Source organism: Coptis chinensis, chromosome 4, assembly GCF_015680905.1.
Source record: "Coptis chinensis isolate HL-2020 chromosome 4, ASM1568090v1, whole genome shotgun sequence".
NCBI lineage: Eukaryota > Viridiplantae > Streptophyta > Magnoliopsida > Ranunculales > Ranunculaceae > Coptis > Coptis chinensis.
The window spans coordinates 78,117,324-78,130,092 of record NC_141459.1 but is presented as its reverse complement, the minus strand read 5'-3'; the positions used below and the strand labels follow the sequence as shown (position 1 = coordinate 78,130,092).

Genomic DNA, 12,769 nt, shown 5'->3' with positions numbered 1-12,769 from the left:
ACACCTCATTTTTTTTTCTTTTATTTTTTTCCTAGTACCATAATAATAATAATAATAGATAAAACAAAAATAGGATAAATATTAGTTAAGGATATGAAACCCCGTAGGTAAAGAGATAAACCTTCATTCCTGTTGTTCGAGGGGTTGTAAAACAAAAAGTAGTTCATACATAGAGTTTATTTTACACAGAGAAGAAAAAAAAATGAGTTTTTCACATAAAGGAGAAGGGAAGATTCTTGCTGGAAATCTACTGATAGATAGCTGATAGCAGGAGCGTATCATGGGTGAGTAGATAATATGACTTTCACTGAACATGCATTCTTACGTCTGTTTTTACGTTTACTGACAAAGATATAAGTTTTTCTGCTCATTAATTCTTCTGCTCATTCTGTGCTCATTCTATATGCGACAGAATTTGGAATACATACTGTTGTTCATACTTTCAAATATTTATTTAATTTGTATGGTTTATCTACTGCCTATTATCATTTGAATGGTTCTAAAGATGTTAATGGTTGATATATTAAGTGTAGATGTTTTCTTGGACTGTTAAATTGCTTGAATGATCATATGAGTTGTGGATTATGCCGTTTGGTTGTCTTTTTTTTCTAGTTTTGTGGTTTGGGTACTATTGAAGCAGTAATGGCATCAAAATATGATTTGTGAGGAATGGGGAAATCGAGTTTTGACTATACCTTAGTGTTGGGTTTTTGTTGGGGATTAAAACCGAGCGGTTTTGGTGTGGTTTGGTTGTTGATTTAGTGTTGTTGAAGTAGCTCAGGTTGCCGTTAATGGCATCAAAACACGATTTTTGAAGAGTGAGGGAATTGAAAATTGATTGTATCGAAAGATGGGGTTTTTGTAGAGGATGAAAACCAAATGGTTTGTAGTAGTGGCGAGTGGAGGTTTGTGGTGGCTGATCGGTGGAGGTGGTGAGCTGTTGAGGAAGAAGAAGGAGACCTCTAGCGATTATGTTTCTTTAATTGGGCTTGGGCCGAAATAAGACTTGTGGGCTTAAGTGTTTTGTTTTAGATATTCACAGATGGGCTTAAGTTTTTAGTTGGGCTTGGGAAAGGTTAAAGACTTTTGGGCCTTAGTCTTTGGGTTTTGGTTAGATGGGTTTAGGACTGGTTGAGTGTTATTGACCCTTGGCAGGTTGACTGTTGTTGACAAGTCAACACTTTGACTAGTTGACCAAGTTTGACATTTGACTTGGCTAATGATTAGGCCTAGGGCTATTAGCGTGCTTGAATTTAGGCTAGGACTTTATATATATACGTGTGTACGTGTATTAACTACTATGTGAAATTTCATTCTTACTATAATTCTTTTATAATATACAACATTATGACACTTAGACATCAATAAAATTAATAACGCTTAAACAGTAATACACAAAACAAGATACTCCTCCTCTCTGAAAGAATATATGCAATAAAGTTCAATAATGTTCTCAACAAATTTACCACACCCTTTTAGAACTCTCCATGCCTCAAGTTTCGAAAATAAGATTTTATGACTGGTAATGTCATGTGATAGGTGGGCATTTATAAATGGGTATTCATTGACTGTGCCATGAATGACCCGGGTATTCATTGAATATGCCATGAATGACCCGTTAGTGATATAATAGGTATTCCTTGAATGTTACAGGAATGACCTAATTAAGGTATTCATTAAATGGGCCATGAGTGACCTGAGATTTTTATGCCCAAAGAGGTAGTGAAATATGTGTATGAAAGCCCAGAGATGGCTATGATATTATCGTACTCGGTGGGAGAGAGGCACAAAGGAATGTGTGATTTGGCAAATGTGTGGAGTGCAAATCGTGGAGTAGGTACAAAAGGGTGGGTGTATAAAGAGTAATCGATTAATTAATAAGAGAAATTGATTTGATTGTGCGGGTGTGCTTGGACTTGCATTTGAATGGTTATAGAATAGCTACATATATTTATTATGAATTTCTAACTTCCGTTTGCAAGAGGGTAAGACTTAATAATATTTTGTACATGGACGTTGTCCTACCCTTATACAGAAGTGGATATCGGTAAGATTTAATTCAATTACTAAGTTATTAAAATGAGTTATTATAATGAGTTAATATAATAGAAATCTTGCTTGGGAAGAAACTATGCCGGTTGAAATGACGGAACTACCTATCTTCCAAGCTGAGAATGGTTAAGTTATGGGTACATATAAAGTGTTTGTTTGGAAAATTAAAGTATAGAAATGTTTTTATGTTGTTATTCTACTCATACCAGCAAATTCCATTTTGCTGACCCATGTTTACTTTGTTTTGGCAACGTGGGTGTGTTCTTGGGAACATAGGTGGAAAGTAGTGGAACCACAGAATTTGATTTGGATTCTTTCCTGGAGTAGTCTGTTAGTTCTTTTATTAGGTCTGATTCTTATTAGAAGGATGTAATAACGTAGTTTACACATTCAGTATGACATGAGAATATGGTAGTGAGGACTTTTATTCTTAGAGTTTGTTTGATATTTTGTTTTGGCCGGAAGATAGCCTATTAATAAAGTGATTGCGGATAAATATTGGGATTATTTAATTTAAGTTGATTCTTTTATGATATGGCTTTTAAGGTTTTTGTATGTGTTGTATCCACCCAGTCATAGCCTGGGTTTTAGACAATTAAACATAATGATGTTTGAGTTATTTCTATTTTGAATATTCACTTTGTAATTGTTTAGAAATTTGGGATATGATATTTTGGTATTGGAGCTTAGGTTATCTTAGATTTAGAAAGTCTAAGTGATCCTCGGATATGGAATATGGGTTATAGTGTTGAGTGTTTCGGAAATATGTGAATATTAACGGGAGTTTTGTTTGAAATTGTAGATCATGGTTGAAACACGAAATGGCAATACTACTAGACCTATAGTGAACACTCCAGTACATATGACAGGAGGACAGTTGAATCAGCTGTTGCAGGCTATGCAGAATAACCAACCTGTTCAGGGAGATCCTTTTGCTAAGCGCAATAAAGTGTTTGGTACTCTTGGTGGGCAGCGATTTACTGGTGTTGGGAACGCGATTGCCGTGAAGGCTTGGATTCAGAGTTGTGAAAATGTATTTGAGCGTATGCATTTTACTGAGGTACAGAAGCAGGAGTTGGCTGCTCACCAACTTGATGACGCTGCTAGGTTTTGGTGGCGAGCTCTCACCCCTAGTCTGGACACTAGAACTTTGACTTTGGAGGGCTTCAAGACAAAATTTGAGAGTAAGTTTATTCCTGAAGCAATAAAAGAGTAGTTGGCTCAACAATTCTCTGAATTGATTCAAGACGGGAAGTCTGTGACTGGGTATGTGACCAAGTTTAATGAGTTATCGAGGTTTTCTCCCCATCTTGCGGATACTGATAAGAGGAAAAATCAAAAGTTCATACGTGGATTAGAAAGTTACTTGGCCAGCAAGTTGACTCCTTTTGATGGGGACAACTTTGATTATGTGTTAGATTTGGCATTGAGATATGAGGAGCAGAGTGCATCCCTCAAAGAGTTAAGGGGGAAGAGGAAGTTTCGTGAGACATCAGTTGTTGGCCCTCGACATTTTAAGAACAGAAACCGAATAGGTTTAGGCCTTATGATATCGCTATCAGTTTTAGAGACCACCATCAGTTTCAAGGAGGATTTCACTAACAGGGTGTATTCTGACCCCATGGAGGATTTGCACAACAGGGTGGTTATAGACCTCAAGGGCATCAGTGGCAGAGGCAGGGTAACTAGTTTCAAGGTCGTGCTCCCGCTCTTCCATATCGACCAGCAGTGTTACCTTTACCTGCTTCAGCACCAGCACTTAGAGCCATAGTTCCTGTTGAAAGTGCATGTTGGGAGTGTAAGCAGGTGGGTCATTTATCTTGTTATTATCCTACCAAACAGTGTTACCAACATAACAGAGCACCAGCACCAGTCACTCGTGCTAGAGCATATGCAGCTATGCCAGGACATGGGAATGTTGAAGGTACATTTAGTTCATCTCAGTTTATATTCAGAGTTTTGTTTGATTCAGGTGCTTCACATTCCTTTATATTTTGTTAGTATGTTGAGAAAGAACATTTTAAAACTACACCTTTATCTAAACCTTTGTGTGTCGAGACACCGCTAGGAGGTTCTGTTACTTTATATGACGAGTGCAAAGGTTTTAAGTTGTATTTCTTAGATCGTGTCTTTGTGGTAGACTTAATACTTTTGGGGTTTGAGAGTTTCCATTTCATACTTGGTATGGACTGGTTGACGCATTATCATGTTACCTTGGATTGTGCGAAGAGGGAAGTTATAGTGAATACACCTGGCAAGTCTAGGTTGATTCACACTTTTGTTAGTAAGGAGGACTCGGTGATGTGTAGTTTCATGTGCTCTATAGAGATACCTACGAGGGATATCGGCGATGTGGAAGTAGTGAGAGACTTCAAAGATGTTTTTCAGGAGATTCCAGGGTTGCCACCCAAAAGGGAGGTGGAGTTTTGTATAGACTTGTTACCAGGGATTGCACCAGTTTTAAAGTCGCCTTACAGGTTGGTGCATAAGCTATTGGAGGAGATGAAAGTACAAGTCGAGGAATTACTCAGGAAGGGGTAAGAGTTTAAGTTTTAGTGATTTTGTTTTTGGCTTAACCAAATCTTTTGAGTATACGGGTCTAAATCTTTTAAGGTGTGTATGGCCAGGTTCATACGACCGAGCAACTCACCATAGGGTGCGCTTGCTATTTCTGTTTCAAAGAAGGATGGTACCTTGAGAATGTGTATTGATTTTAGGGAATTGAACCTTGTGACTATAAAAAATAAGTATCTGCTTCCTAGGATTGACTATTTGTTGGATCAATTGAAAGGGGCTAAGGTATTTTCCAAGTTTGATTTAAGGACTAGTTATTATCATATGGGAGTTGAAGAGAGTAGTATTCCTTTGACTGCATTTAGAACTCGGTATGGTTTGTATGAGTTTTCTGTGATGCCTTTTGGGTTGACGAATGCACCTGCATTCTTTATGGACCTGATGAATCGTATTTTCAGGCCCTATTTGGATAAATTTGTGATTGTTTTCATTGATGACATTTTAGTGTATTCACAAAACACAGAAGAACATAAAATGAATTTGAAGATAGTCATGCAAACGTTTAGAGAACAGAAGTTATATGCTAAGTTTAGCAAATGCCATTTTTGGGAAGAAGAAATTCGTATCTTGGGACATGTGATATCTAGTGAGGGGATTGATGTAAACCCTGAGAAGGTTGTTGTAGTGAAAGAATGGAAACAACCAACCACTGTTATAGAGATTAGGAATTTCTTGGGGTTAGCTGGATATTATCGGAGATTTATTGAGAAGTTCCCGCTTATTGCAGCTCCGCTCACGAAGTTAACTAGGAAGGATGTGAATATTATGTGGACTAATGATTGTGAGAAGGCTTTCTTAGAATTGAAACAGAGGTTGACTACAGCTCCAATTCTAGTAATCCCGACTAGAGGCAGAAAACTAGTGGTTTTTACAAATGCTAGTGGAACTGGTTTGGGTTGTGTGTTAATGCAAGACCAGAAGGTGGTGTCATATGCTTCACGACAGTTGAAGATACACGAAAGACGTTATCCTACTCATGACTTGGAGTTAGTGGCAATGGTTTTTGCTTTGAAGGTGTGCAGGCATTATTTATATGGTGAGAAGTTCGAGTTTTACACAGATCACAAGAGTTTGAAGTATTTTTATTCATAGAAAGAGTTGAACATGAGACAGCAGAGATGGATGGAATTCATAAGTAGTTATGACTTTGAGATTCAGTATCGCCCAGGGAAGGGCAATGTAGTTGTTGATGCACTTAGTCGATTGCATTGTGTTTTGACCACTCTTATGGTGCAAGAGTGGAAGAGTTTGGAGACTATAGTAGCTTATGACGTCCGGACTACACCAGGTACAAATGAAGGGTATATATGCAGTTTGGAGGTTAGGCCAGTGATTTTCAGTAGAGTTATTGCCATGCAGCCCAGAGACCCATTTCTTTTGAATCGGTTAGATGATCTGGTCATTGATATTTTAGATGATTGTCCGTCTGACTTGGCAGTTGATTCTGAGGGAGGATTGAGATTTCATGGGAGATTGTGTGTACCAAATGATGCAGAGTTAAAGAAGGAGATATTATATGAAGCTCATCGTTCTCGGTTTACAATTCATCCTGGAGGATCAAAGATGTACCATGACTTGAAGAGGACCTTTTGGTGGGAAGGAATGAAAAGAGATGTCGGAGAATATATTTCTAAGTGTTTAACTTGTCAGCAGGTTAAGGCAGAACATCAGAGACCTTCTAGATTATTGCAACAATTAGAGATACTGATGTGGAAATGGGAGCACATTTCTATGGATTTTATTGATGGCTTGCCTAAGTCTCGGAGAGGTAATGAATCTATTTGGGTTATTGTTGATTGTTTAACAAAGTCTGCTCATTTCATTCCTATTGACGTGTGTAGAAATACAAATAAGTTGGTTTCCTTGTACATTCAGGAAGTGGTTAGGTTACATGGGATTCCAGTGAGCATTGTTTTAGATCGAGATCCTTTGTTTACTTCCGAGTTTTGGAAGAGTTTTCAGCGTGCTATGGGTACTAGTTTGGCGATGAGTACTGTGTATCATCCTCAGACAGATGGACAAATGGAGAGGGTGAATCAGATATTAGAAAATATGTTACGGCCTTGTGTAATGGATTTTGGTGGAGGATGGGAGGAGCATTTGCCTTTGGTGGAGTTTGCATATAATAACAGTTTCCAGTCGAGCATCGGTATGGCACCCTTTGAGGCTTTGTATGGGCGTCCATGTCGATCACCTGCTTGTTGAGCAGAAGTGGGAGATGGAGTATTACTTGGGCCTGAGATAGTGAGAGAGACATCCAAACAGATCAGAGTCATTAAAGAAAGGATTAAGATAGCACAAAGTAAGCAGAAAAGTTATGCAGACTTGAAGAGGAAACGGGTTGAGTTTTCTGTAGGTGATTTTGTGTTTTTGAAGGTTTCCCCTATGAGAGGAGTTATGAGGTTTGGCATGAAAAGAAAGTTGAGTCCACGGAAAGTTGAGTCCACGGTATATTGGACCATACAGAGAAGAAACAAAAAGAGTTTTTCATATAAAGGATAAGGGAGGATTCTTGTTGGAAATCTACTGATAGATAGCTGATAGAAGGAGTGTATCACGGGTAAGTAGATAATACGTCTTTCACTGAACATGTAATCTTACGTCTATTTTTAAGTTTACTGACAAAGATATAAGTTTTTCTGCTCATTAATTCTTCTGCTCATTATGTGCTCATTCAATATGTTCATTCTATATGCGGCAGAATTTGGAATACATACTGTTGTTCGTACTTTCAAATATTTATTTAATTTGTATGGTTTATCTACTGCCTATTATCATTCGAATGGTTCTAAATTGTTAATGGTTGATATATTAAGTATAGATATTTTGTTGGACTGTTAAATTGCTTGAATGATCATATGAGTTGTGGATTATGTCGTTTGGTTGGTTTTTTTTTTCGAGTTTTGTGGTTTGGGTATTGTTGAACCAATAATGGCGTCGAAACGCGATTTGTGAGGAATGGGAAAATCGAGTTTTGACTATACCTTAGTGTTGGGTTTTTGTTGGGGATTAAAACCGAGCGGTTTCAGTGTGGTTTGGTTGTTGATTGAGTGTTGTTGAAGTAGCTCAGGTGGTTGTTAATGGCGTCAAAATGCGATTTTTGAAGAGTGAGGAAATTGAAATTTGATTGTATGGAAAGATGGGGTTTTTGTAAAGGGTGAAAACTGAACAGTTTGTAGTGGTGGCGAGTGGAGGTTTGTGGTGGCTGATCGGTGGAGGTGGTGAGCTATTGAGGAAGACGAAGGAGACCTCCAGCGATTCTGTTTCTTTAATTGGGCTTGGGCTGAAATAAGACTTGTGGGCTTAAGTGTTTTGTTTTTGATATTCACATATGGGCTTAAGTTTTTAGTTGGGCTTGGGAAAGGTTAAAGATATTTGGGCCTTAGTCTTTGGGTTTTGGTTAGATGGGTTTTGGATTGGTTGACTGCTGTTGACCCTTGGCAAGTTAACTGTTGTTGACCAGTCAACACTTTGACTAGTTGACCAAGTTTGACCTTTGACTTGGCTAATGATTAGGTCTATTAGGATAGGTCTAGGGCTATTAGCTTGCTTGACTTTAGGATAGGACTTTATATATATACGTGTGTATGTGTATTAACTACTATGTGAAATTTCATTCTTACTATAATTCTTTTATGATATACGACGTTATGACACTTAGACATCGATATAATTAATAACGCGTAAATAATAATACACGAAACAAGATACTCCTCCTTTCTCTGCAAGAATATATGCAATAAATTTCAATAATGTTCTCAACAAATTTACCACACCCTTTTAGAACTCTCCACGCCTCAAGTTTTGGAAATGAGATTTTATGACTGGTAATGTCATGTGATAGGTGGGCATTTATTGAATGTGTCATAAATGGGTCGTTAACATTATAAATGGGTATTCATTGACTGTGCCATGAATGACCCGAGTATTCATTGAATGTGCCATGAATGACCCGTTAGAGATATGATAGGTATTCTTTGAATGTGGTAGGAATGACCTAAGGTATTCATTGAATGTGCCATGAATGACCTAAGATTTTATGTCCGAAGAGGCTGTGGAATATGTGTATGAAAGCCTAGAGATGGTTATGATATCGTGCTACTTAGTGGGAGAGAGGCACACAGGAATGTGTGATTTGGCAAATGTGTGGAGTGCAAATCGTAGAGTAGGTACTAAAGGGTGGGTGTATAAAGAGTAATCGATTAATTAATAAGAGAAATTGATTTGATTGTGCAGGTGTGCTTGTACTTGCATTTGAATACTTATAGAATAGCTACATACATTTATTATGAATTTCTAACTTCCGTTTGCAGGAGGGTAGGACTTAATAATATTTTGTGCAGGGACGCTGTCCTACCCTTATACACAAGTGGATATCGGTAAGATTTAATTCAATTACTAAGTTATTAAAATGAGTTATTATAATGAGTTAATATAATAGAAATCTTGCTTGGGAAGAAACTATGCCGGTTGAAATGACGGAAGTACCTGTCTTCCAAGATGAGAACGGTTAAGTTATGGGTGCATATAAAGTGTTTGTTTCGAAAATTAAAGTATGAAAATGTTTTTATGTTGTTAGTCTACTCATACCAACAAATTCCATTTTGCTGACCCATGTTTGTTTTGTTTTGGCAACGTGGGTGTGTTCTTGGGAACATAGGTGGAAGGCAATGGAACCACGACATTTGATTTGGATTTTTTCATGGAGGAGTCTGTTAGTTCTTTTATTAGGTCAAATTCTTATTGGAAGGATGTAATAACGTAGTTTACACATTCAGTATGACATGAGAATATGGTAGTGAGGACTTTTATTCTTAGAGTTTGTTTGATGTTTTGTTTTGGACGGAAGATAGTCTATTGTATGTTCAAATAACAATAGACGTGCTTCAAGGCTGTTGAAGGCGCTATTTATATGCGTAGCAAGGACGCTCCATGTAACACCTCTTTACATCCTCAAATCTACTATAAGAGGATTATATTTCTAGCAATAATCTGGCTATTTTGCATGCTTAATTAGGTTGATTGCATATTATACTTAAAATTTGTATGAGATTAAGATCTAGTATGCATAAACATGCTTTACTTGTTTATCGTAGACGCAATACCACACGCCTATCTAGAAATTCACACACCACAACTGCAGCATTGGCTCAAGAGACAGAGGGATCTCTCTCTGATTTTTACAAAGCATTAAATGATGCACCACAATCTTGCATCGTTCTTGCAGCTACAATAGAAGATTTTAGAATCCCCCCTAATATATTTAACCTACTACCTATTTTTCATGGGTTAGACCATGAGAAACACTATCACCACTTACGTAGGAGACAACAAGTACTAACCACCTCCAATCATCCTGAAGAAGGTCCTGAACAAATAAAAATTAGGGTGTTTCCTTTCACCCTAGCTGACAAAGTGGCTGCTTGGCTAACCGTATAATAACCGAACTCTATGAACACATGGGAGAAACTAGTTAGGTTATTCATGGAACAATTCTACCCACCACAGAAGACCAATGAAATGCTTCAAAAGATCAATTTCTTCCGCCAAAACCCTCATGAATCTTTTTCAGAGGCTTGGAGTCGTTTTATAGATCTCCTAATAGAATGTCCCCACCACAACCTTCAGAAAGACACGCTTGCTCCTGCTTTCTTCAAAGGTCTTTCACAATACCACAAGGAGACTCTAGACATCATGAACGGAGGAAATTTCTTAAGCAAAAGCTCATCTGATGCGTATATCTTCTTAGAAGATCAATCAACTAAGAGGAGCAACTGGGGAGGTAGTCAGTGCTCCCACTCCAATACTTGTTCATCAACAGCTAAGGCAACCAACAAAGTTTAGGCTACACCCAATCCTGAGTTAATATCCCTCATTGAATCATTCGATCAAATTTTCGATGCCCTCTCTATTAACCAACAAGATTCGAAACCCAATCCGGTCATGAATATAAACACTGGTCCATGTAATATATGTATGTTTTATTCCCAACCATACCGATTCCTTTTGTCCCTTACTCTACGGTTCACCTCCACCACAACCCGTAGATAATTACATTTTCACCAACCCTAACATACGATGGAGGCAGAACACTAATTATAATCAACAACAACAACCTACACCTGCATGTTTTAATTATCAAAACGTTAGGCCTACTACAAACTTCCACCAATTTAACCAACGTCTAGGACAAGGAGATTTAGGTGACCAAAACAGAAGTTTAGTGCCCATGACCCAAAACTATCAGCATCAAGACATGACCATGCAACAAGCCTTAGTTACAGTCACACCTCCTATGACCACTCAACTAGTTAAACCATCTATAGAGGACGTAGTAGTAACTTTGTTGCAACATCAAAATAAAATTATGCAACAAAACTCTAACTTGATGAAGGAACAAAATGAAAAAAACTCCAGATTTATGAAAGATTAGCATGATCAAAACTCTAACATGCGATAACAAAAGATGCAAATAATGCAGCCCTTGTGCCAAAAGGTAATTGTGCTATCTCCTAACCAAAATAATAACCAAAAAGGCATGTTTCTAGGTCAATCTATACCTAATCCTAAGTCAACAAACACTGCCTTCGAAGTAAACAATATTCAGTGTAATGATAATATACACCAAGGGGACCTACAGGCAGTCACTACCCTTCGTTCGGGTAGAGTAGTTGATAACAAAGTGACTATGCCTGCAGATCAACCACAAACGGAAGCTGAAAATTAAACCATACCAAATACTGTCATAGAAACTGAAGACCCGACAACTGTAGAAGTTCCAGTCCAACCACAACCAAAAGGGAAAACCTTACAATACCCCATAATAGAAATCGATGGTCCTACACCAATACCTATAAAGGTTCCAATATGGAAACCTAGTTGGAAAGCGGCAAAAGATAAAGACAAGGTTAAAACTACTGTTGACCCTTATGCTAAGTATAGAGAAAAACCACTGTTTTCCCATAGACTAGTTATGTTTAAAAAGGACGAGAATTTTGATGAGATTAGAGAAATGTTTAAAAATTTGACTATAAACCTACCTTTTCTAGATTCTATAAAAAGTTTACCTAGACACGCTAAGTTTCTAAAAGAGTTGTGCACCATGAAAAGGAAAACCAACATACCCAAAGAAGCATTCTTAACTGAACAATATCCCTCTTTATCTGAACATCACGAAATCATTATGTATAAGGGTCGTCCTACCGTATAATGCACCTTAGGAGATACTTTCACCACAACTACACTATTAGACCTCGGGGTGAGTGTTAACTTACTCCATTTTTATTTATATAAACAATTAGGTCTCCATGAACTTAAACCGACCAAAATAACTTTGTAGTTAGCCAATCATTCTATTAAGTATCCCAAAGGTGTAGTTGAAAATATTCTCATTAAAATTAAGTATTTTTACTACCCGGTTGATTTCGTTATTCTTGACACAGAAGTTGCTCATAATTCTATTCCCATCATCTTAGGGCGTCCTTTCTTGGTAACTGCCAATGCCCAAATCAATTGTTGGGATGGATCAATGACTCTTTCATTTGGAAATCTTTCTGTGGAGGTTAATATGTTTAAACTCAAGCATGGACAACTAGGTTTGCCTATAGAAAGAGAAGTGAAGTCCATTGAGAGTTTTATATCCTACATTAGTGCGGCTGACGCTTTCGTCCCCACACTAGTAAATACCCCCTCATTAGTTTAATTTGTTTCAGTTAGGTCTCTCTCTCCCCTTTATTTAGTTTAGTATAGTTTAGGGTTAGGGTTTGTAGCCTCCATTAAAACCTCTCAATAAAAGCTTAGTTTTTCAATTCAATTCAATTCTCTTTACTTGAATGACTTTAGTTTATTGTTTAAGTAGTTTCAATCCAATGACACAAGGCTAAAACCTCTATTATAGGGGGTTAATGAAGCCATGTGAGGATGATTGATTAATTAGAATCATTGTTGTTTAGAATAGCGTTTCAAGTTTGATTCTCATAATTGTTTAGAGATAAAAATCATAAGAGTTGAACTAGAAATTAGAAAGCTCATCAAAAAGATTTGTGGGGGTGCTAATCTCTCATGCTAGTGAAACCATGATTAGTGATAACTTAGTATTCACTAGGGATCAAGAAAAGTAATTTGATGACTAAACTAATAGCCA

The 12,769-nt window shown here is 37.4% G+C and overlaps 1 protein-coding gene across 1 annotated transcript; it reads left to right on the top strand.

Moving 5' to 3' along the window:
- The first annotated feature begins 2,857 nt into the window (after positions 1-2,857).
- On the top strand, positions 2,858-4,593 carry LOC147504921 (uncharacterized). Its single transcript, XM_086605407.1, has 4 exons — positions 2,858-3,236; positions 3,300-3,733; positions 3,895-4,024; positions 4,175-4,593. Exons 1-4 carry the CDS (start codon positions 2,858-2,860, stop codon positions 4,591-4,593), a joined length of 1,362 nt encoding a protein of 453 aa, XP_086461533.1.
- Positions 4,594-12,769: the final 8,176 nt, after the last annotated feature.